Source organism: Chiloscyllium plagiosum, unplaced genomic scaffold, assembly GCF_037043375.1.
Source record: "Chiloscyllium plagiosum isolate Xiang-an unplaced genomic scaffold, Cpla_swu_hap1 HiC_scaffold_5, whole genome shotgun sequence".
Lineage (NCBI taxonomy): Eukaryota > Metazoa > Chordata > Chondrichthyes > Orectolobiformes > Hemiscylliidae > Chiloscyllium > Chiloscyllium plagiosum.
Genome location: NW_028270143.1, coordinates 121,689,831 through 121,714,761, shown reverse-complemented (window position 1 = coordinate 121,714,761; position 24,931 = coordinate 121,689,831). Strand labels below are relative to the sequence as shown.

The following is a 24,931-nucleotide window of genomic DNA, read 5'->3' as shown; positions in this document are numbered from 1 at the left end:
AGTGAAGAAGGTGTTTAGTATGCTTGACTTTATTGGTCAATGCATTGAGGAGAGGAGTTGGGAGGTCATGTTGCAGCTGTACAGGGCATTGGTTATGCTACTTTTGGAATGCTCCATGCACTTCTGGTCTCCCTCCTATAGGAAGAATGCTGTGAAACTTGAAAGGGTTCAGAAAAGATTTTTCCAGAGTTGGAGAGGCTGAATAGACTGGAGCTATTTTCATTAGAGCGTCAGAGGCTGAGGGGCGACCTTGGAAAGGGATTGGATAGGGTGAATAGACAAGACCTTTGCTCTGGGGTGAGGGAGTTCAAAACTAGAGGGCATAGGTTTAAGATGAAAGGGGAAAGATTTAAAGGGACCCAAGGGGCAATCTTTTCACGCAGAGGGTGGTGCGTATGTGGAATGAGCTGCCAGAGGAAGTAGTGGAGGCTGGTACAATTACAACATTTAAAAGACATCTGAATGAGTATATGAGTAGGAAGTGTTTAGAAAGATATGGGTAAAATGCTGGCATATGGGACTAGATTAATATAGGATTTCTGGTTGGCATGGGCAAGTTGTACTTAAGGGTCTGTTTCCTCGCTGTGCATCTCTATGACTCTGTCTTTTAAACATTATAACTGTACCTGCATCCAGCACTTCCTCTGAAAGTTCATTCCATTCTCTATGTGAAAAAGTTGTCCCTCATGTCCTTTTCAAATCATTTTCCTGTCACCTTAAAAAAAAAAGCCCCTAGTTTTGAACTCCCCCATCCCTGAGAAAAGACCTTGTCTATTCTATAAGGTCATCTCTCAACTTCTTACGTTGCAGTGAAAACCAGTCCCACCCATCCAACCCATTTTTATAACTCAAACCCTCCATTCCCAGCCACATCCTGGTAAATCTTTTTCTGAACCCTTTACAGTGCAGAGCCATTACAGGCCAGGAGTCTTTTGGTTTCAATCCTGATTTCAGCCATGTATAGTGATGTTGAGCCTGCTTCAGATAATGTGGGAAAGTAGGTTGAGTTTCTGCTGAGTGACTCCTGCTGAATCCCACTCTAATGTAGGCATTACACAAGGACAAGAATGAACTCTGTTGTGAAGACCTCTGCAGTTGCATAGCATGTTGTGTTTGCTCTAAGAATAGACAGTAATGTGATGTACTGTCGTGGGGCTGTTTATGTGTGGGTTGGAGGCACAGATAGTTCCCTTGACATGTTGCTTTACCCTGTGCCATCGGTTCAGGCAGATAGAGAATTGGGGGTGAGTGGGATTAGAAGAAGGATGAATTTCAGAGCTTGAGCTGAAAAGACAGTTGCCAAAGGTGAAAGACGTGGATGATGAGCAAGAGACCAGGAGAGTTCCCTGAGAGATATAGGACAGGAGGAAGTTACAGGGTAGGTTGCGATTTGAACATGAAGTTGAGAATTTTGAATTTGAGTTGGTGTTGGACCTGGGACCAGTCACTGAGCACAGAGTTTAACAGGACTAAGGTTTGGATTGGGATATGAGAGCAGAATTTTGGATGAGCTCAGGTTACCAGAAGGTGGAAAGGTGGGAGGCGAGTCAAGAAGATGTTGAAATGGTCAAGTCTGAACGTAACAAAGGTTTGGGATGAAGCATTTCAGTCCAAAGATGTGCAGGTCAGGTGAATTGGCCATGCTAAATTGCCCGTAGTGTTAGGTAAGGGGTAAATGTAGGGGTGGGTTGCGATTTGGCGGGGCGGTGTGGACTTGTTGGGCCGAAGGGCCTGTTTCCACACTGTAAATAATCTAAAAAAAAAATCTAAAAATTTCTGCAGAAGTTGGACTGTAGCATGGAGACAGGCATTTTTATAGAGGCATACTTACTTGATTACTTGGCTGAGTTATTGTGTTCTGGTATGATGAGTGTCAACAGGACCCTGGATTGTAAATGGAGGGATTGAGTTGGCTTTAAAGGGGTGCCCAAACATGTTATCCTCAGCCATCCACAAGTGCGTCATCTGGCAAAGTGGGATGGTGTTGGTGGGCTGGGGAGAGGATTGTAATTACTGCATTGTGACCCCTGCCGGTCCTTAATTTTTAAACTTTATTTCTTTTTTATCCATGCTGCCAAGGTTGGTTAGGGTCCTAGGTGTGTCCTTCTGTTGGCTTGGATGGGCAGGTTATATCTTACGGAACTTGAATTCTAAAGAAGAGGCGCTCTGGAATATACTCCTAGCCTTCACTTCTAAGATACTCCTGCTTTCTGCTAATTGCTTTAAGTGGCTCTGTCTCAGGATGCTCTTTGAAATGTTTTACTGTGTTTAAGGTGCCATTGTAATGCAAGTTTCTAAAGTAGAGGCTCCCACAGTTCCCTCTTCCTGCCCTCAGATATCACTGCTTGTTCTTGAGTGATGTTGGCTGGCACTAAATTGGCAGGATTGCTTGAGGCCCCAGCATGGACAGTGTGGGAAATAGAAGAGTGTCATGCTGGGAAGGGAAATGAGTAGGACAGCATTTTTCTTTATATTTTGAGCTCTTTTGTGTGGAACACTGGAGGTTGGCTAGAATGTGAGCTTTGCCAGTGTCACACTCCTCCCAAGAACAAAAAAATTAGGACTTCCTGCAAATGGTTGCCATTTCCAAAGGAATGCTAGTCCCAGTCCCAACCCCAACCCCAACCCCTCCCGCAGCATGGAATAACTGTTTCATTGGCATTTTACGTGTTGACAGATGCATTTAACCTGATAAGGTGGTTGAGGGAGCAGAGAACATTAGGGAGACTTCAGGTACTCCAGGTCTGTCAAATTTGAGACAATTACAGTGCTGCAGCGGGTCATTTAGCTAAACCAACACGTGGGTGTTTACACTTTACCTGATTTAACTAGTACCAATCTCTTGCCGCGTCTCAGTGGAGGGAAGAGGTTGTGGAACACTTGATTCCAGGGTGGGATTTGTGGGAAGGTGCAGGACCCCTAGTCCAGGCAGGGTATTCTGTTTGGCTAGAATAAAGGGTGTTTTATTTTGTTACTTAACCGCTGACGTGTTTTTTTTTTCCTTTTTTGTTTTGTATTTTGCTTGAAGCTATTTTAATCAATTTGTTAGGCAAGTGATCCGGATCTCTCAGCCCAGAATTAGAGGACATAGGTTTGGGGTGAGAGGGGAAAGAAGGGACCTAAGGGACAACTTTTTCACGCAGAGCATTGTGCATGTATGGAATGAGCTGCCAGAGGAAGTGGTGGAGGCTGGTACAATTACTCTTTTTCATGTACTTTGAATAATGGGATTCTGACGTGATTGGAACAAGGTTGGCAAGATGGATCTCATTGAGTATGAATTCCCCGATTGGTCCAGGTTAACAGCTCCAATTAGGAAGTCCTACCTGACCTATATAAATAGGAGCTAGGAAGCTTTGAGAAGATTTGTATTTCAGGTTGAGGTTCTGGATATAGGTTTGCTTGCTGAGCTAGAAGGTTCATTTTCATACGTTTCGTCACAATACTAGGTAACATCATCAGTGAGCCTTTGGATAAAGCACTGGTGGTACGGCCCGCTTTTTATTTGTTTAGGTTTCCTTGGGTTGGTGCTGTCATTTCCTGTTCTTTTTCTCAGGGTGTGGTAATGTCCAACAGACACATTGACTTGGATCCCATTAACCACCCTCTGAGAAAAAGAGAAAAGTACGGCTTCCACAATGTAAACGGTACAGTAGTTTCTGATGTTTTGGAGCAGGTTTGTCATAATTGACTGTATTTCCTCCAGTCTATGGCCAGTTTCAGTGACATGTTAGAAGGATGATTCATTTGGTATTGTACTGACTGTGACCATGACTTTTCCCTGTAGCTGGGTGGTATGCAGGAGGCTTCTGGTCCTAAACGTGGGTGGGTCATCTATAATCTCTGTCATATCTCCTGGTAATAGTGGGGGTGAGTGGAGTGCTGCATGAGGGTCTCCCAATCACAGCTGCACACCCTGTCCAGTCATTGTTGAGGGGGACCTCCTCAATGAGTCATTGCCCACACCCCCCTTCCGTGATATTGCCGAGTGTGGGGGTCCCCTCAGTGGGTCATTGCTCATGCTCTCTGCCTCCCAGTGATTATTGCTGAGGGAGTGGTCCCCTCTTTGGATCAAAGCCCACTGCCCATCTGGTGGTATTGTTGAGGGAGGGGGTCCTCAATGGGTCATTACCCACAGCCCCTCCCAATTACGATTTTATTGCTGCGGGACAGGGAGTTCCCTCACTGGGTCGTAACCTACACCCACGCCTTGCGGTGTTATTGCTGAAGGAGGAGGGTCCCCTCAATGTGTTATTACCCACATCTCTTTTCTCCCCCCCCCCCCCCCCCAACAATGTAATTGCTGAGGGAGGGGGGTCCCCTCAATGGGTCATTGCCAACACGCCCCTTTGCAGCGTAATTGAGGGAGGGGGGTCCCCTCAATGGGTCATTGCCCACACCCACCCCCCCTTGCGGTGTTATTGCAGAGGGGGTCCCCTCAATGGGTCATTGCCCACACCCCCCCCCCTTACGATGTTATTGCAGAGGGGGTCCCCTCAATGGGTCATTGCCCACACCCACCCCCCCTTGCGGTGTTATTGCAGAGGGGGTCCCCTCAATGGGTCATTGCCCACACACACCCCCCCCTTACGGTGTTATTGCAGAGGGGGTCCCCTCAATGGGTCATTGCCCACACCCACACCCCCTTGCGGTGTTATTGCAGAGGGGGTCCCCTCAATGGGTCATTGCCCACACACACCCCCCCCTTACGGTGTTATTGCAGAGGGGGTCCCCTCAATGGGTCATTGCCCACACCCACCCCCCCTTACGGTGTTATTGCAGAGGGGGTCCCCTCAATGGGTCATTGCCCACACCCACACCCCCTTGCGGTGTTATTGCAGAGGGGGTCCCCTCAATGGGTCATTGCCCACACACACCCCCCCCTTACGGTGTTATTGCAGAGGGGGTCCCCTCAATGGGTCATTGCCCACACCCACCCCCCCTTGCGGTGTTATTGCAGAGGGGGTCCCCTCAATGGGTCATTGCCCCCCCCCCCCCCCCCCACGGTGAGCGCTCGCCTCTCGAGCGCCCGCCCCCTCGGGCTCTGAGTGACAGCTCTCGGGGCAGCCGATGGTTCCACGGGGCTCCTCCGCCGCTCCGAGCGGGCTGGGTGAGCCGAGCCGAGGCGAGGCGAGGCGCCGCTCCGGCCGCCAGAGCCCGAGTGATGTGGGTAAGAGAACATGACCGAGGGCGCCGGGAGGGAGCGCTTTCGATGAACCCCTTGACTCTCTCCCCCTCGGTTTGCAAAAGGTGGGTGGGAGGAGGGTCGGTCGGTTGGGTGGGTGGCGGGAGCGGCCGCCCTCTCTTCCCCCGGGGAACCGCGGAGGGGGCGGGGTGCGGTGTTTGAAGTCGGGGGTGTGGGCGGGGGAAGGCCTGTAGGCCGCTGCGAGCCTCCGGACTCGGTTAACCTCGCCATACGCAGACGCTGCCGGTGACGGGAGCCCCCCCCCCCCCGGGGACCGGGGACCGGGGACCGGGGCTGGCCTGAGTGTAAACCCCCGTCCCCCGCCCCGGGATGTCGTGTTGGTGTCCCGGGAGGCCGCTGACAGCATTGACACTCCTTTAAAACTGCACTAGACTTGTTGCGAAGGGTTTGCTGTGGAGAATGCAGACTCTCTCTTTCCTCCTTTCACCCCCCCCCCCCCCCTTTTTATTTCGTGAGAAGTAAGAGGAATTCTTATGTATCGTTCTTAAATTTTGCTGATTTTTCTTGTATTATCCACAGCCTTTGCTCTTATCAGTTAACCCTGAGAGATTGTTCCCATGCAATCAATTTTTCGGGGTGGGGGGTGGGGTCACGGCGGTCTGTCCTTGGACTGTACAGTGAAACTGTTGTTGGACAGTCGGGGGGGGGGGAATGTTGTTCAGTGTATTGTTCCAGGGATAGTGTGAAATATCAACCATTGTGAATGTGAAGCTGATTGTGTAAAGACATGTTTTAAAGATATGTACTTTACCGTCCTTCAGTTTGTACTGTTTAAGCATGTTTGGGAATACCAAGATGGGAAAATGTTTACTGCAAATGTTAGAATAGTTTATTTAATCCAATGCTGCTTGGACTTTTGACTATTTCATTCACATTTGTAAGCAAGATTACAATAAATCTGAAATTTCCATTTATTTGCATAGTGTCAGTAGGCAAATTTGACACTACTTTTCCTGATTGAAGATGTTGTAGAGTTAGTTGCAGTAATACTGATAAACATTTTATTTGCTAATTGTTCCTTTCTATTGAATATTTGACTTTTTCATTTTTATTTAAATACCATAATTGCCTTTTTAAAAATAAAATCTGCAAAAGATGTTGAGAAGTTCTTGTGGATTACAATTTGTAATGTTTTAGAGTGCTGTAAAGGCAAGGCAGTAGAGCCCAGAGAGTTGAGAAAAGAAACTTCTTACATGTATTATGCTCAGCAAGTCCAGCAGCATCTGTGGAGAGAAAAGCACATTTAACTTTCTGATGAAAGGTGAACAACCTGAAGGGTTAACTATTTCTGTCTGAATATTTTCATCATTTCTTGGTTTTAGCTCTGACTTCCAACATCTGATATTTTGCGTTACTGCATGTTTCAATTTCAAATTTGGCCAAGATTTTCCCTTTCCCCATTATCCCTTTAAGAATCAGTTGTTGAGCTTCACTGTAAAATATGATATCTAAGTTAGATCAACTGTTGATCGATGAAAATTGCAATGCTACCTTTTAAAAAAATAAAATCAGTGTCGAGAAAGAGAAAACAATAAGTATATTTCCTTTTCAAACTTCAACTTGTTTTTCAGTATATAATTTGTGAACTTTTTGTTACCCTGTGATTTTCTTCAGATATTTACAGTTTTGCATCTCCTTATCATTCACTGTTTTACTTTTTTTTGATGTTTGGACCACCAGGCTACCATGTGGCTATCCAATTTTATAACCATTAACAACATTAGAAACTGGCACCCTGATCATTGGAATAGACAAAATCCACCATAGCCCAATGAGGCTGCTTTCTCACACACACACACACACACACACACACAGATGACTGGTCATGGTTTATCCATGCCTCAGGTGAGGGGAGAGGTTGAAAAGGAGAATCCTTTGTAGTGAATTCAGCCAGTGTGAGAATTGAACCCAAGCTGTTGATATCACTCAGCATTGCAAACCTGCCATCCACCCAACTGAGCTAACCAACCCTATCCAGTCCCTGGAGACTACTCAGCCATTCAGTTAGATGAATGTCTGGTCTCTGCTTTAATCACATGTACCTATCTCTACTTCATATCCTTAGTTTTACTTAAATCCTACCAGGAATGAGTCTTCCAAATTTCCATTTTCCTTTATGAAGCAATACAACTGATTTCATAATTGAACAGACAAGCTTGAGTTTCAAGATTGTACCCATTTCTGGATTCTCCCACCAGAGATTCTATTTAACTAACTTGATCTTGATTTGATCAGTCTTCAATCTTCTGTATTTAAGTGAATGCAACTTAAGCCAATACAAAATATCTTCAGAAATTAATGCTTTATATCCTGATATAATTACTCTGTTTTGTCGCCCCTCACAGACCCAGGCCTTTGCTTTGATATTTTTCATTCGTTTAAGTTGTGAAATGTTTCACTATCCCTGAATGGCACAGTCAAATTGGCACTTATTATTGATCAACAACTTTTATGGTTGTTTCCCATTGGTTATTATTCCCTGAAACTTTTCATATAATCACTGTTCCTTTCATTATTTACAAGTAACCTGACAGATACAGCACACCTCCACCCCAGATTAGGTTCCCAGCTACTGTGCAGGATTCCCTTTATTTTGGAAAGAGCCATTTTTTTCATAAGCATTTTTGTCATAAACCAGACCCTTGAATTCATGTTCCTTGTTTTTGTGCTGTTGCTATCCTGTACAAAGAAGTATTATTAAGTTAAGATTATTCCATTTTTATACTCCTTCTGTTGGGCGCTAGGGCTAGTTGACCTTGCTACACTCGTGCTTTCTCGAAGGCTTAATCAGCACAGTTATCTTCAGATTGAGTCCTGTAACCTTTTCAGGCCAATAAAGACTCAGTTATTCACTGAACAAATTTCCAAAGCTATTGCAAAGGCTTGGTAAACTGCTGCTGAAGGACTTGCAGTTAATCCTACTTGTGTTGAATAATGAAGGTTGCAATACATTGTGCAAAAAGCTGGGTGCTGAACAGCAACAATAATGTCAGAACCTGATTTGAGGCTTGTATGCTCAGCTCCTACTTTCTTGTATGTTTTCTCTCCTGGCTGCCTGTCGTTCAGTGGGTAAATTCCAATGCATTCAATGATATGATCTTTTCTGGTACATGCATGTGATAGCTTGAAGTGGATTATTCTGTACAGTTTCTGGCTGGATTTATTTTAAATAGCGATTTCTTTGCATAGCATTCAAAACAAAATTCTATAAATATTCAGATACCAATGTGAACAGACTGTGAAAAAGTGATTGTTTTCTTTAATATCTACATATCTTCCTTCCCTTACCTCTTACCAACCATTCAACCCCAAACACACTGGCACACACCATTTGACTCCCAGTTAAACTGGGTGTTTTAGCTTCCTATAGGTTGTTCTCAGTGGTACCAGTCATTTAATAATGTTGTGACATATTCTGTTTAAGCCATGCTTTAACACTGAGTTTATTGTAGCTTTTTCACTGGTACTTTGGTACATATGACACTATAAATCTTGCCTTGGAGAAAGTGAGGATTGCAGATGTGGGAGAGTCAGAGTCAAAAAGTGTGGTGCTGGAAAAGCACAGCAGGTTAGGCAGCATCTGTGGAGCATCACCATACCACACTAGGTTGCTGTTTGTTCTTGTGAATATGAATGAACTTTGTGTCGTGCTAAAGTTATTATTTCTTCCCAAATTGATCAGTCTGCACTTGCACCATGTGGTGTGATAGTGATGCACCCAAACTAAGGAAACAATGACGCTAAATCTGGTATGTTGCCATCTTTATAAGATGCCAGAAATGAGAATGAAGTTACAAAATTGAACTTTGAAACGTGCACTTTACAGAAGGAAATGTAACTTGCATTTATACTTTTAATATAATAACCTAGTTTCCTAGTTGCAATCTTGAATTGCTGCACTCCATGTAGTGTATGTAGATCCCCAATGCTATTAGGGAGGGAAATCTCAGATTTTAGTATGCTTTCAAGTCAGGCTGGTGTGTTGTTTGGTGGGGAACTTGCAGGTGATGGTGTACCTGCTGCCTTTGACATTTTTGGTAGTGGTCAAGGGTTTGAAGGGTGTTGCCAAATGAGGTTTAGTGAATTTATGCAGTACATCTTGTAGATGACACACTCTGCTGCTCCTGATTGTTGGTAATGGAGAGAATGAATATGGGCTGCTTTGTTATAGATGGTGTCAAGCTTCTTGAGTGTTGTTGCACCCATCCAGGCAAATGGTGACTGTTTTAAAACACTTACTTGTACCTTATAGATAGTGGATGGACTTTAGAGAGTCAGGAGTTGAGCTACTTGTTGCAAGATATCAAACCTCTGACCTGCTCTTGTAGCCACTGTATTTGTATGGCTAGTCAATTTAGTTTCTGGTTAATAGGGGATTCAATGATGGTAACGCCATTGCTTGAAGAGGTTCAGAAAAAATTTACAAGGATGTTGCAGGCTTGTAGGGTTTGAGCAATAGGGAGAGGTTGAATAAGCTAGCACTATTTTTCTCTAAACAACAGAGGCAGAGTTTATCAATGTTTACAAAGTGAGGGACATGGATAGGGTCATAAAATCATAGAGATGTGCAGCATGGAAACAGACCCTTCGGTCCAACCCGTCCATGCTGACCAGATATTCCAACTCAATCGAGTTTCTTCTACCAGCACCCAGCCCATATCCCTCCAAAGCCTTCCTATTCATATACCCATCCAAATGCCTCTTAAATGTTGCAATTGTACCAGCCTCCACCACTTCCTCTGGCAGCTCATTCCATACACGTACCACCCTCTGTGTGAAAAAGTTACCCCTTAAGTCTCTTTTATATCTTTCCCTTCTTACTCTAAACCTATGCCCTCTAGTTCTGGACTTCCCGGTCCCAGGGAAAATACTTTGTGTATTTACCCAATCTATGCCCCTCATAATTTTGTAAACCTCTAAGGTCTCCCCTCAGCCTCCGATGCTCCAGGGAAAACAGCCCCAGCCTGTTCAGCCTCTCCCTATAGCTCAAATCCTCCAACCCTGGCAACATCCTTCTAAATCTTTTCTGAACCCTTTCAAGTTTCACAACATCTTTCTGATAGGAAGGAGACCAGAATCGCATACAATATTCCAACAGTGGCCTAACCAATGTCCTGTACAGCCGCAACTCCTGTACTCCATGCTCTGACAAATAGAAGAAAGCATACCAAACGCCGCCTTCACTATCCTGTCTACCTGCGACTCCACTTTCAAGGAGCTATGCATCTTTTTCCCAGGGTAGTAGAGTCCAAAACAAGAAGGGAAAGATTTAAAAGGGACCTAAGTGGCAACTTTTTGTGCAAGGGTGGTGCGTGTATGGAATGAGCTGCCAGAGGAAATGGAGGCTGGTACAACTGCAACATTTGACAGGCATCTGGAGTGGGTATATGAATAGGAAGGTTTTAGAGAGGTATGGGCCAAATGCTTGAAGATGGGACCAGATTAGCTTTAGGATATCTGGTCAGAATGGACAAGTTGGATCGGAGGCTCGGTTTCCATCCTGTATAGGACAATGACTCTATGAATGTCAAGAGCCAATGGTTAGTTAGTCTATTGATTGAGATCGTCAGTGCCTGCATTTGAATGCTGCAATTGTTAATTGCTTAGGACTTAGCTGACAGCATGACTGCTGATTGTGGAGTTACTAAAATCAGCGATAAGCAAAAATTGGAGGAGGGTAGATATCTCTGGGGGTGGTGTTGGTTATAGTTTTCGATCAGGTTACAGAAATATGGAAACATGAGGGTATGGAGGCACTTGAAAACCAAGACAAGAATTTTAAATATAATAATTGCCTGGGAAGGATTGCTGGTTAATGAGTACAGAGGTGACTAGTTTGCCTAATTAAACTGCACGTTTGAATAGTTATCGGATTGCTTATTTGAACGTCTTGGCAGATCTGTGCTCAGTTATGCCTTGTGACTTCTAAACTTGACTGTTAGAAGACACTCTCTCCCTAGCTGATCTCTCACATTCTACCTGCTAAATCTGTTGCCATCTAAATCTCTGTCCATTTTACAACTTGCAGTCTTGTTCTTTTATCAGTCTGTTCACTGACCTGCATTGGTCCAGGGACTAGCAACGTGCTTATTTAAAAATGTTTATCCTTGTGTTAAAAACCCTCCATGTCCTTGCCCCTCTCTATCCCAAATTTCCTAAACCCTATGCTTTCCTCCCTGTTTGGCTGTGGGCCACCCTGCCACATAGCTCAGTATTGTACTTTCTAATGTTTCTAGCTCCATAGCACCTTTCTGTGCTTGAAAGGCACTATATATCTTAATTTGTAGCTGGTGAGGGAGAGGAAAAACGCATCCTTTGACTTTGATCTAGTTAGCTCTATTTAATTATTCACTAACAGCATCTGCAAATTCTAACACCAAGTTGGCTGCCTTTCTAAATCAGATGTGATTTTTGCACAGAAATCTCTTTGCATTGGTGTTTTGTGTAGTGTTGCAGTTTGTGCATTAATGCCTTTTTATTGAAAAGATGTCAGTTTTAAAGCTACTGTGATAAAAGCAGATGTTGCATGTGCATGAAGCTTTGTGAATGCTTTTCTGAAATGTGAATTCCAGTGGTCAACTAACAACCAAGAGCAGAGAACTGTGTTCAGCAACTGGCATCAAAGTGTTTGTAACATTAGAGTCATAGCATCATAGAGATGTACAGCACGGAAACAGACCTTTCTGTCCAACTTGTCCATGCCGACCAGATATCTCAACCCAATCTAGTCCCACCTGCCAGCACCTGGCCCATACCCCTCCAAACCCTTCCTATTCATATACCCATCCAGATGCCTTTTAAATGTTGCAATTGTACTAGTCTCCACCACTTCCTCTGGCACCTCATTCCATACATGTACTGCCCTCTGCGTGTAAAAGTTACCTCCTTAGATCTCTTTTATGTCTTCCCCTCTCACCCTAAACCTATGCCCTCTCGTTCTGGGCTCCCCCCCCCAGGGAAAAGACTTTCTCCATCATGTCCATGCCCCTCATGATTTTGTAAACCTCTATAAGGTCTCCCCATAGCCTCCAATGCTCCAGGGAAAACAGCCCCAGCCTGTTCAGCCTCTCCCTATAGCTCAAGTCCTCCAACCCTGGCAACATCCTTCTAAATCTTTTCTGAACCCTTCCAAGTTTCACAACATCCTTCTGAATATTGCATACAATATTCCAACAGTGGCCTAATCAATGTCCTGTACAGCCGCAACATGACCTCCCAACTCCTGTACTCAATACCCTGACCAATAAAGGAAAATATTACCAAATACCTTCACTATACTATCTACCTGCGACTCCACTTTCAAGGAGCTATGAACCTGTACTCAAAGATCTTTGTTCAGCAACACTCCCAAAGACCTTATGATTAAGTGTACAAGTCCTGCTAAGATTTGCTTTCCCAAAATGTAGCACCTCATATTTCTCTAAATTAAACTCTGCCACTTCTCAGCTCATTGGCCCATCTGATCACTGCACCTCCAATTTTGGTGACATCTGCAAACTTACTAACTATACTTCTTATGCTTACATAAGTAATAATTTATATAATGACAAAAAGTAGAGTACCCAGCACCGATCCTTGTGGCACTCCACTGGTCACTGGCCTCCAGTCTGAAAAACAATCCTCCACCATCACCCTCTGTCTTCTACCTTTGAGCCAGTTCTGTATCCAAATGTCTAGTTTTCCCTGTATTCCATGAGATCTAACCTTGCTAATCAGTCTCCCATGCTGAAAATGTGTTGCTGGAAAAGCGCAGTAGGTCAGGCAGCATCCAAGAACAGGAGAATCGACGTTTTGGGCATAAGCCCTTCATCAGTCTCCCATGGGCAACCTTGTCGAACGCCTTGCAGTTTACAGGGCATCTCTATTTTAACCATGGATTGATTGTTTATCACCTCCACTTCCTCCTCACCACCTTTCATGAGCACAAGATACTTATGGAAAAGGAAGGCAATTGAATCTTAGATCATCCACTAAGATACCCTTCAGTTTTTCCTAATGCTGGTTGTTAAATGGTTCCATCATTTTTGCCTCAGTCGTTCTATATTTGAAGTTGTTCTGTTTCATTCTATTGAATTTCCGACTCTGTCCTGAGCTTGCTAAAGAAAAGAAAGATTTGTGTTTATCTGGTACTTTTTAATGACCTCAGGCTATCCCAGCATTCCTCAAAGTACAATACACAATCATGAACCTCTTTTTGAAATATAATACAGGAAGCACAACAACTGATTCATGCACAGCAAGCTACCACAAACAGTAAAGTGAAAATGGCCAGATCATCTGTGTGTGATGTTGGCCTAAGAGACAAATATTAACTAGGATATCAGGAAGAACTCTCTCTGCTTGCATCTACCTGAGAAGTGCAGATGGGAGCTCGGTTTAAAATCTTGTCCAAAGGACAGTGCCTCTGATAATACTGCACTGGGGATTACTTGCTCAAATGTCTCGAGTGGGGCTCAAACCCATGATCTTTTCACTCATGCATGAAGGTATTACTACAGGGCCAAAGGTGACACGGTACTTCTGAAGTAAATTACATGAGAAGATTAAAGGATTTATTCATCCTGTGATTTACCTCTGTGAACTGTCCCTTGGTGTATGGCTAGCTCATGGGATCAGCAAGTACTGGGTGGATCAGAAATGAATTGATTCAATGTTGGTAATGATGCTATGAGGCAGCACTTTTCATTATAAATTTGCCTCACTTTTATATAAATGGCAATCCAATTCAGTCCTCAAAAGATCAGTTTGTTCTTTGTCAGAGAGAGCACTTATCCTTGTGATTTAACCCTTACATGACCTAATCTGAAAATAGGTTTTCTTTGAATTGTTTAACCCTATCCATACATCTTAATTTGCAGCTGGTGAGGGACCATAGACCATGAATTTGCAGTTATATACCTGCAGGTTTCTGGCACAACCTTAAAATACTGCTAACATCTGCCTTGACATTGGATTTGGGGTTAAAATTGACTGCTAATCTGCTAGTTCGAAAGTTCCTTTATTTTTGTGTTGTTATACCTATATTTTAAGTTCCTCAATGGATTAGTCTATCTCTAGTTGAAGAGAAATAAGGAACAACAGATAGATCTTTTAACTGAGATGAAGGGTTGACAGGGTTTGGGGAGCGTGAGGTGTAAAGGAAAAGGAGAAATCTGAACCAAATCTTGCCTCAAAATAAGCCATGTTAACAGGAACTTTGACGAAGGTTTAAAGTTGAATATTGAGTGCTTTGGGCTTCCTTTGTGGCCCTGTAAAATATAGTTGCCTTTGGAAGGACAGTACATTCATGTCCTCTGCACATTTTGTTTCCCTTTCTCCCCAAAAAACCAGTGAATTCTCTGTAGCTTCAGTTTTTTGAATATACTAATATTTGCAGTGCTGCATGCTGATTTTGCTAAAATACTGAATATTTTCCTCAGTCATTATGAAAACAATGGTTTGTCAAACTGAGAATAAATGTGAACTCTCTTGAAACCGTGTGATTTTGCCTTTTCCCCTGGCTCTGGGGAGACCTGTCTTTTGGTGTGCAGTGATATAACTCATCAATCATAACAAAATAAAAAATAGAAGCAGGAATAGGTCATTCAGTCCTTTTGAACTCCTGCTGCCATTCAGTGAGATCAACAGCAACACTCAGGAAGATTGACACTATCCAGGACAAAGCAGCCCACTTGATTGGCACTATATCCACAAACTTCCACTCCCTCCGCCACTGATCAGTAGCAGCAGTGTGTAATATCTACCAGACGCACTGCAGAAGTTTGCCAAAGAACCGTAGCACCTTCTAAACCCACAACCGTTTCCTTCTAGAATGACAGTGCCAGCAGATTTGTGGGAATGCCACCATCTGCAAATTCCTCTCCATCATTCTAACTTGCCGCACGGTGACTGGGTCAAAGTCATGGAGTTTCCTCCCTAACAGAATTGAGAGTCTACCAACAGCACATGGACTGCAGCAGTTCAAGAAAGCAGCTCATTGCCACCTTCTCGAGGGCAAATAGGGACAGGCAATAAATACTGGCCCAGCCAGTGACCTCCCATGAGAGGAGCACAGAGACATTAAGTGGGCAACGGTCTAGCAGATAGAATACAATGTTAATAAATGTGAAGTCATCCATTTTTAGTAGGAGTAACAGTAAAAAGGATTATTACTTGAATGGTAAGAGGTTGCAGCATGCTGCTCCGCAGAGGGACCTGGGTATCCTTGTGTATGAATCACAGAAGGTCGGTCTGCAGGTACAAGTAATTAGGAAGGCAAATGGAATTTTGTCCTTCATTGCTAAAGGGATTAAAAGCAGGTAGGTTATGTTGCAGCTGTATAGGGTGCTGGTTAAGCCACACTTAGAGTACTGCGTTCAGTTTTGATATCCTTACTTAAGAAAGAATGTACTGGCACTAGAGGAGGTTCACGAGGTTGATTCCGGTGTTGAGGGGATTGCTTATGAGGAGAGGCTGAGTAGACTGGGGTTATGTTCATTGAAATTCAGAAGAATGAGGGGGGAACCTTAAAAATATACAATTATGAAGGAAATAGATTAGAGAAGTAGAAAGGGTATTTCCTTTGGCAGGGAAAGCTAAGACAAAAGGGCATAGCCTCAAGATTATAGGGAGCAGTCTTGGACTGAATTGAGAAGGAACTTCTTCACTCGGAGGGTTGTAAAGCTGTATAGAATTCCTTGCCCGGTGAAGTATTGATGCTACTTTAGTAAACGTTTTTAAAGCTAAGATAGTTTTTATTTTGAACAATAAAGGAATTAAGGGATATGGTGCAAGCACGGGTAGGTGGAGCTGAGTCCATGAAAAGATCAGCCGTGATCTTATTGAATGGTGAAGCAGTCTCGAAGGGCCAGATGGCCCAGTCCTGCTCCTAGTTTTTAAGTTCTTACGAGTGAGTTTAAAAGAAACATGGCTGATTTTGTATCACAAAACCATTTTCCTACATTATCTTTTTGTCCATTAATGTTTTTAATCTGTTGACCTTGGTCTTGAACATACTCAGCCACTGAACCTCCACAGCTCTCTGGGACAAGGACTGAAAAGAGTCACCATCCTTTGAAGGAAATTCCTCCTCTTCATCATCCTAAATCACCTGCCATTTCTTCCTTGATTACATTCCCTGGAACTGGATCCTCTTGGTCCAAAAAAATTCCACTTCTCAATGTGAAATTTATAATTTCAGTTCACATTGTGAAGAAATTCCTCCTTTTCTCAGTCCAAAGTGGCCTACTTAAATGAATTTTAAACGCTGTCCCCTGCTTCTAGACAGTGTCCCCCCCACTTCCACTAAAAGTCTGCTTTTAGCTTAAAGATTGATGTTTGCTTTGTAAGGATGGGACTTAAAATAAATAAAATTAGTAAATTAGTTTGTTTTGCACTTACTCTGTAGTATTTCCCCATACTTCATCTCATATCCCATTACCTTCTAATAAAATGAAATACTGTCATTTAAGCAGTTGTTAAGCTATTGGTTTTAGCTGACAGATTTTTCAGTGTTTTTAAATTCTCTTCCTTTTGAGTCCTACGTGCGGGTTGTGGCTGTGCAGCACATGGTAAGATCAGAGTCTTAAAATACAATTTGACCTCTTTAGGTTCATGTTGGCTGGGCTCTGCTGTGCTGGCAATTGACATTTAGCCAGAAGCAATGCTTCTGAAATTGTCTTCACTTTTAGATTACACTAGCTAAATGGCGCAACCTCAAACAGGCCGGCTGGTGTTGTTGGTTAATCTCTTGTTTCTTTTCCCCCTTGTTGAGCAAAAATATCAACAGGCACACCCAAAATTGAGATCAAGTTAAATAAGACAGAGGTTTCATTATATTTTCTTTATTGATTGTGTTACTGCAGCTCATGTAGTAATAATATTTTATTACCAAATTCCAGTTGTAAAGTTTTACCTAACCTCAGTAACCCTCATTTGTTTTTTTGTAAACTGTTCTATGAAGGTAATGTTTTCCGTATGCTCTTAATTGATTGGAATAAAGCCAGTAAGCCAAAAAATATTTTGCTGGATATGGTAAAAGTTTTGTGCTGAAGCCTGGCTGTACTTTGGTGGAAATATCACTTCATCATGTCCTTGTACTTTCACCTGTGCAATGCGCAGTGAGGCAGGTTAATGTTTTGGAAATGGAAATGGAAATGGAAATGGAAGTGAAAGTGAAATGCCTGCCCAATTCTGGTGCTTCCCTCTGGAGATATTGCCAAAAAAAAAAGTTTCATAATTATGGTTGTCACTCCTGGCTAGGCCAGCATTTAGTGCTTGTCCCTAATTGCCCAGAGGGTAATTCAAGAGTCAACCACATTGTTGATGGTCTGGAGTCACACATAGGACAGACCAAGAAAGGATAATAGTTTCCTTTGGTAAAGGACAGTGAGCCAGATGGGCTTTGCCAACAATTGTCAATGGATTCATAGTCATTGTTAGGCTCTCTTAATTCTAGATTTGTTTTCCTCCACTGAATTCAAATTAAGTGAGTGGGCAAAGGTCTGGCAGACGGAGTACTATATGAATAAATGTGAAGTCATCCATTTTAGTAGGTATAACAGAAGACAAGACTATTAGATTAGATTAGATTACTTTACAGTGTGGAAACAGGCCCTTCGGCCCAACAAGTCCACACCGACCCGCCGAAGCGCAAACCACCCATACCCCTACATTTACCCCTTACCTAACACTACGGACAATTTAACATGACCAATTCACCTGACTTGCACATCTTTGGACTGTGGGAGGAAACCGGAGCACCCGGAGGAAACCCACGCAGACACGGGGAGAATGTGCAAACTCCACACAGACAGTCGCCTGAGGCGGGAATTGAACCCGGGTCTCTGGCGCTGCGAGGCAGCAGTGCTAACCACTGTGCCACCGTGCCGCCCACTTGAATGGTCAGAAATTGCAGTACACTGCTGTGCAGAGGGACCTGGGTGTCCTTCTGCATGAATCACAGAAGGTTGGTCTGCAGGTTCAACAGGTAATTAAGGCAAATGGAATTTTGTCCTTTAAATTCAAATCTGTTTAGCAATAAAAGCAGGGAGGTTATGTTGCAGCTCTACAGGGTGCTGGTGAGGCCACACCTGGAGTTCTGCATGCAGTTTTGGTCTCCTTGCTTGAGAAAGGATGTACTGGCACTAGAGGGGGTGCAGAGAAGGTTCACTAGGTTGATTCCAGAGTTGAGGGGGTTGGCTTATGTAGAGAGACTTGAGTAGACTGGGATTATATTCATTGGAATCTAAAAGAATGAGAGGGCATCTTATAGAAACCAAGAAAAGGAATAGATAAGATAGACATAGGGAGGATGTTTCCACTGGCAGGTGAAATTAGCATAAGAGGGCATAGCCTTAAAGTTAGGGGGAGCAGATTGAGGACCTAATTGGGAAGGAACTTCTTCAACCAGAGGGTTGTGAATCTGTGGAATTCCTTACCCAGTGAAGTAGTTGAGGCCTCCTCAGTAAATGTTTTTAAACCTTGGATATTTTGTTGAACAACAAAGAAGTTAAGGATTATGATTAGAAGTTGGGGGAGTCCATGAAAAGATCAGTCATGATTTTATTGAATGGTGGAGCAGGCATGAGGGGCCGGATGGCTTATTCCTGCTCCTAGTTCTTTGTTAAGACAACTGAAGAACTACTGTCCCAGTCTTGACTCTGAGTCGAGCTGTCATATCTGGGTTTCGTGTTTGCATGTTCAAGTTCTTCTTGAGTGCATGACCTCGGTTGGCACTGCACAGCAGCCTTAAGGGCGTCCTGCACTGTTGTATGTGCTGTATTTTTAATGCAGGAGAGTTCTCTCCAGTGTCCTGGCTAATGTTTATTCCTCAACTGGCATCATTGAAAATAAATTATGGATATCATAATATTGCTGATTCTGGGAACCTGTGTATAAATTAAGTCATATTTTCTATATCACTCAACTTCAAAACTTTAATTGGCTGTAAAGCATTGGAAAGCAGAGTATTGTATCTGAGGGACCTTTTATAGTGGAAGAGTGCAATATTTTATGAGATCGATTTGGTATCCATCAATAATACAGGTGATGCTATTAGGTATACATACATACAACATTACAGTGCAGTACAGGCCCTTCGGCTCTCGATATTGCACCAACCTGTGAAACCAAATATTGGATTTTTGTGTGTCATTACGTACCAGAATTCATTCTCTCAAATTGTTCAGCGGTAACATTGTTTCTAAGCTACTTTTAAGTGTTGAAAGGTCCCCAGTTCAAACTCATTTTCTGCAGATTTCGAGTGTACAATTTGGCCCATTTCCTGCTGCTATGGCTATGCTGCTAGAAATGCACGTCTATCTATGCTTGGCCCCAGCACTGAGCCTGATTGTGATTTCCTCCAAAATTGGTTATCTTGCTCGATTAGTTGTGCAGGCTGACTTGCAAGTAAAGGCTACTTGAGCCACATAAAAGAAGTTTTTAAGGAATATGAAAAGGAAGAAAATTGGAGAGAGAGAGAAAAATGTCTATACCAACAGATGCTTGGTAGGAGTTGTTTTTTGTACAGGATAATAGGACATCAGTCTGACATATATCTCTCAATAATGTTTCCAAATCGGAAGTAATGTAAGTTCTCATTCCAGTCACTGATCAATCTTGCAGAGATGAATGAAACTACTTGGCAACACAGCTATGCAAACAACTGCTTCAGCTAAAAGACTGAAGTGGTAAGGGTGTTGGGGATCACTTTTGAGAGGTTAAAAAAAACTGCAAATGTATCAGCTGCGGCACTTTCAGGTTCAGTATTCATTAGATTGTGTAGTAGAATGTGAATTCCTGGGCCCGCTTTCTGGTTGACAAATTAAAGCAGAGATTGGGCTGTATAATAATAATCAATATGTGCCTGTGATTTCTAGGCAGAAAGTTGAACTTTGGGATTCAACAGTTTAGTATTAATTTCACATTGTTTACAAGGCTTCTAATTTGTGGATGGTGGCTATATGTTTATTTAATGTAGTTGATTTGCATTGCAGCTGGCAGAGGAGGCTTCCTGATGTTTTTTTCACTAATGCTTTGCCAAAGAATGAGGTGTGATTGGAAAGGAATCTGAACACTGTCTCGTTTAAATGGTTTCAAGGAGCATTTTGGTATATAATTTGGCATTGATCTACATTTTAGAGTCCTAGAGATGTACAGCACAGAAACAGGCCTTTCTGTCCAACTTGTCCATGCTGACCAGATACACCAAGCCAATCTAGTCCCAACTGCCAGCACCCGGCCCATATCCCTCCAAACCTCTCCTATTCAAATACCTATCCAGATGCCTCTTAAATGTTGCAATTGTATCAGCCTCCACCACTTCCTCTGACAGCTCATTCCATACACTTACCACCCTCCGCGTGAAAACGTTGCCCCTTAGGTCTCTTTTATATCTTTCCCCTCTCAGCCTAAAACTACGCCCTCAAGTTCTGGACTCTCCCACCCGAGGGAAAAGACTGTCTATTTATCGTATCCATTCCCTTCATGATTTTGTAAACTTCTATAAGGTCACCCCTCAGCCTTTGACACTCCAGGGAAAACGGCCCTAGCCTATTCAACCTCTCCCTATAGCTCAAATCCTCCAACCCTGTCAACATCCTTTTAAATCTTTTCTGAACCCTTTCAAGTTTCACAACATCTTTCCGATAGGAAGGAGTCCAGAATTGCACGCAGTATTCCAAATGTGGCCTAACCAATGTCCTGTACAGCCGCAACATGACCTCCCAACTCCTGTATTCAATACCAAATGCCGCCTTCACTATCCCATCTATCTGCGACTCCACTTTCAAGGAGCGATGAACTTGCACTCCAAGGTCTCTTTGTTCAGCAACACTCCTTAGAACCTTACCATTAAGTGTACAAGTCCTGCTAAGATTTGCTTTCCCAAAATGCAGCACCTCGCACTTATGTAAATTAAAATCCATCTGCCACTTTTCAGCCCATTGGTCCATCTGATCAAGATCCCGTTGTAATCTGAGGTAACCTTCACTGTTCACTGCACCTCCAATTTTGGTGTCATCTGCAAACTTACCTCCCATGTTCACATCCAAATCGTTCATATAAATGATGAAAATTAGTGGACCCGGTAGCGATCCTTGTGGCACTCCACTGGTCACAGGCCTCCAGTCTGAAAAACAACCCTCCACCGCCACTCTGTCTTCTACCTTTTGAGCCAGTTCTGTATCCAAATGGCTAGGTCTCCCTGTATTCCATTAGATCTAACCTTGCTAACCAGTCTCCCATGAGGAAGCTTATTGAATGCCTTACTGAAGACCATATAGATTATGTCCACCACTCTGCCCTCGTCAATCCTCTTTGTTACTTCTTCAAAAAACTCAATCAACTTTGAGAGATATGATTTCCCACGCCCAAAGCCACATTGACTATCCCTAATCAGTCCTTGCTTTTTCAAATTTGTGTACATCCTGTCCCTCAGCATTCCTTCCAACAACTTGCCCACCACTGAGGTCAGGTTCACTGGTCTATAGTTCCCTGGCTTGTCCTTACCACCTTTCTTAAACTGTGGCACCACATTAGCCAACCCCCAGTCTTCTGGCACCTCACCTGTGACTATCATGATAAAAATATCTCTGCAAGAGGCCCAGCAATCATTTCCCTAGCTTCCCACAGAGTTTGAGGGTACATGTGATCACGTCCTGGGATTTATCCACTTTTCTGTGTTTCAAGACCTCCAACGCTTCCTCCTCTGTAATATGGACATTTTTCAAGATGTCACCGTCAATTTTGCTACATTCTATATCTTCCATGTCCTTTTCCACCGTAAATACTGATGCAAAATACTCATTTAGTATCTCCCCATCTCCTGCGGCTCCACACAAAGGCAGCCTTGCTGATCTTTGAGGGGCCCTATCCTCTCCCTAGTTACCCTTTTGTCCTTAATGTATTTTGGAATTAAAAGTGACATTGTGGAAAGGAGAATCAAAAACAAGAACAGTGCACATTTTTTTTAAGGTGGCATGTTTAAATGTGTAAAATTTAAAGTAAGAATGAGAACTTTACTTGCAAAATTGGTTTTAATTCTCATAGACATCTATAACGATGTTATAAAATTTGTTTGATTTATTGACATTTAATTAATTTTAATGTCTCCTTTTAGTTGAGTATCTGAACAAATGAAGCCATTGTTCACTCTGTGATTGTCATGGTTTTTGCAATGACTGAAGTACCTGAGCTCTTCTGGCAAAGTGGTAGTGTTCTTACCTCTGAGTTAGGAGACTCTGACACCAGTCCCATTTACTCCAGAGGTATGTGACAGCATATCTGAACAGGTTGATTCAAACCTATTTCGATTTTAAAATTTAGAATATCTGAACAAATGAGATAATTGCCCACACCTGTGTACAGCCTTGTCATGATTTTGGTCCGATGGAAATACCAAGGGCATGTGATGCAGTAGTAATGTCTCTACCTCTGGACTAGGAGGTAGAGACCATTAAATATATAAGTCCTGCTTATATATCTGCTCCAGAGATGTGTAATATTCTCTGAAATGGTATATTAGAAAATAAGCCTGGTGGAAGTGGCTCAGGGCCGTGGGGTGCCCTGTCCCTGAACGCTGTTGTGGCATAGTGATACTATCCCGATGTCTGCAACAGCAGGTCCAGGTTCAAATTCCTCTTGCCCAACAATTTTGTTGTAACATATCCGGGCAGGTTGATTTAAAAATATCAATAGCAGACGTAACTTAGGACTCTTGTGGTGTAGTGGTAGTGGCCCTGTCCCTGCCCCGGACCAGGAGGTCTGGATTCAAGTCTCACCTGCCGCAGCAATGTGTCATACCGTATCTAGGCAGGTCGATTAGAAAGTATCCAAGACTGAAAACCTCGGGCTCTCATGGCACAGCAGTAGTGTCCATGCATTTCAGCCATATGGCCTGGGATAAAGCCCCAACTACTCCAGAGGTGTATAATATCAAACATAAGCAGGTTGACTAAAAAATATCAATGAAGGAAGTACCACTCTGACTGGATTCTCCTTCATGAAAGAGTTTTATTTGACAGTGGTGTCCTCAATTATAATGTTGTGTTGCGGGTTTCTAAATCTCTCTTTTGGAAATCGTTATTATGCCAAGTTGGCTCAAATTTAGCATCAAAACAATATGGAATAATTTTAAGTGCATCTAGGTTAAATAACCGTATCAGTTCACTACAATGTAAGGCCCATCCATCCCTATCAATATTGACATGTTTTTCTTCTTTCTGAAACTATGCATCAAAAGTGATGTGCTCTTGATCAGCTGTTTACCAGTATGGGACAAAGTGCACTGTCACGTTGATGAGCAATAACTTTGACAGTGGTGAGACTGAGTTCTTTAAGCCCACTTTCAAGTTTAGTCAGCGTATGCTCCTTGAGTGTGTAAGTAATTGTCTGGACTGCTTCATAGCTGTAGTCGAGATGGTCTTGGTGACCTCATGAATGTTGGCTGGCAACTCTGAGGCCTTGGCCAGTGAGTGAATTGCTCAGGACTGATTTAGATTAGATTCCCTGTAGTATAGAAATGGGCCCTTTGGCCCGACAAGTTCACACTCACCCTCCAAAGAGTAACCCACCCATCTCATCTGCACAGCTCCCAGTCAGATGGCCTATGTACCTGTGGTCATGCACATAGTTGAATTGTTCATCCATAGGTTTAGTGTGGGCAGGTTGGTACCATAATGGGGATCACTGTTCTATAATGCAAGATCATAGTTCCTTAGGGTCTTGGTCTGTGATATTAAAGAAGTACAGAGGAACCTGTAGCAGGTTTTAACTTGCAGAAGGTCCAACACCTGCCCTTTCCCCACCTCCCTGATCACCATCCAATGGTCTAAACAATCTTACCAAGTGAAGCTACAATTCACCTGTACATCCTCCAGCCTACTCTACATTGGAGAAGCCAAATGCAGAGTGGATGATCACTTTGAAGAACAACTCCAGTCTGTGTGCAAGCAGGATCATGATGCTTGTTTTAATACCATGACCTGCTCGTATGCCTACTTATCTGCCCTCAGCATGCTGCAGTCTTCCAGTGAAATACAGCGTAAACTAGAGGAACAATATCTCACCTTCAGACGAGGCACTTTGCAGTCTTGTGGACTTCATGTTGAGTTGAACACCTTCAAATCGTGAACCATTTCTTTCCTTTTTAGCTTGTTATAGTGTCCTGCCCTGCCCTTCCCTATCCCACTTACTGTCATTTTCAAGTAGAGTCTGGGAGGAGACACAGCATTGTTCTGGCATTCTCACATTCCGGTTACTTAATGTCAACTACTAACATGTTTTCTCCACCAGCAAGTCCTACATCCACTACCCCACTACCACCACCACCACCACCAAAACAATAGCATAAATGCTGTCACTTCACTCTTCTCTTCAGTTCTGTAGAGTCATATACGCTCAAAACATTGGCTTGCTCTCTCTTCATGGATGCTGCCTGACTACTGTGATCTCTAACATTTGTTTTCAGCATCTGCAGTAATCTGTTCCTCAGCCAGCTGCGTGGTGTTCTTACCTGCAGCCATGGAAGTCTGAATCTATTCCACAATAGATGTATGAATAAACATCTGTATGAATAAACTTCCAGGACTAGGTGGACTTGTAGCCCTGAATTGAGCTTAATGTTGGGCATGCTATATGTCTTATATTTCTCAATCTTATATTTCTCATATGTTGGAGTTTTATCTTTCTTGAAATTCCATTAATTTCAGAGTGGAATCTCTTTTTTTATATATGGGAAGTGGGGAA

The 24,931-nt window shown here is 43.1% G+C and overlaps 1 protein-coding gene across 5 annotated transcripts in view; it reads left to right on the top strand.

The window, feature by feature from the left end:
• Nucleotides 1-24,931, top strand: part of zbtb47b (zinc finger and BTB domain containing 47b) — a 284,308-nt gene that overhangs the window by 70,999 nt on the left and 188,378 nt on the right. The window contains exon 1 of one of the 5 annotated variants that reach the window (XM_043690831.2): nt 5,029-5,170. The exons of 3 other annotated variants lie outside the window; for them this stretch is intronic. In XM_043690831.2, coding sequence (XP_043546766.1) covers nt 5,165-5,170 — 6 coding nt within the window. In that variant the 5' untranslated portion in view covers nt 5,029-5,164. Of the gene's footprint in view, nt 1-5,028; nt 5,251-24,931 lie in introns of those variants that run through there. One more of the 5 variants, XM_043690833.2, reaches the window with a different exon arrangement.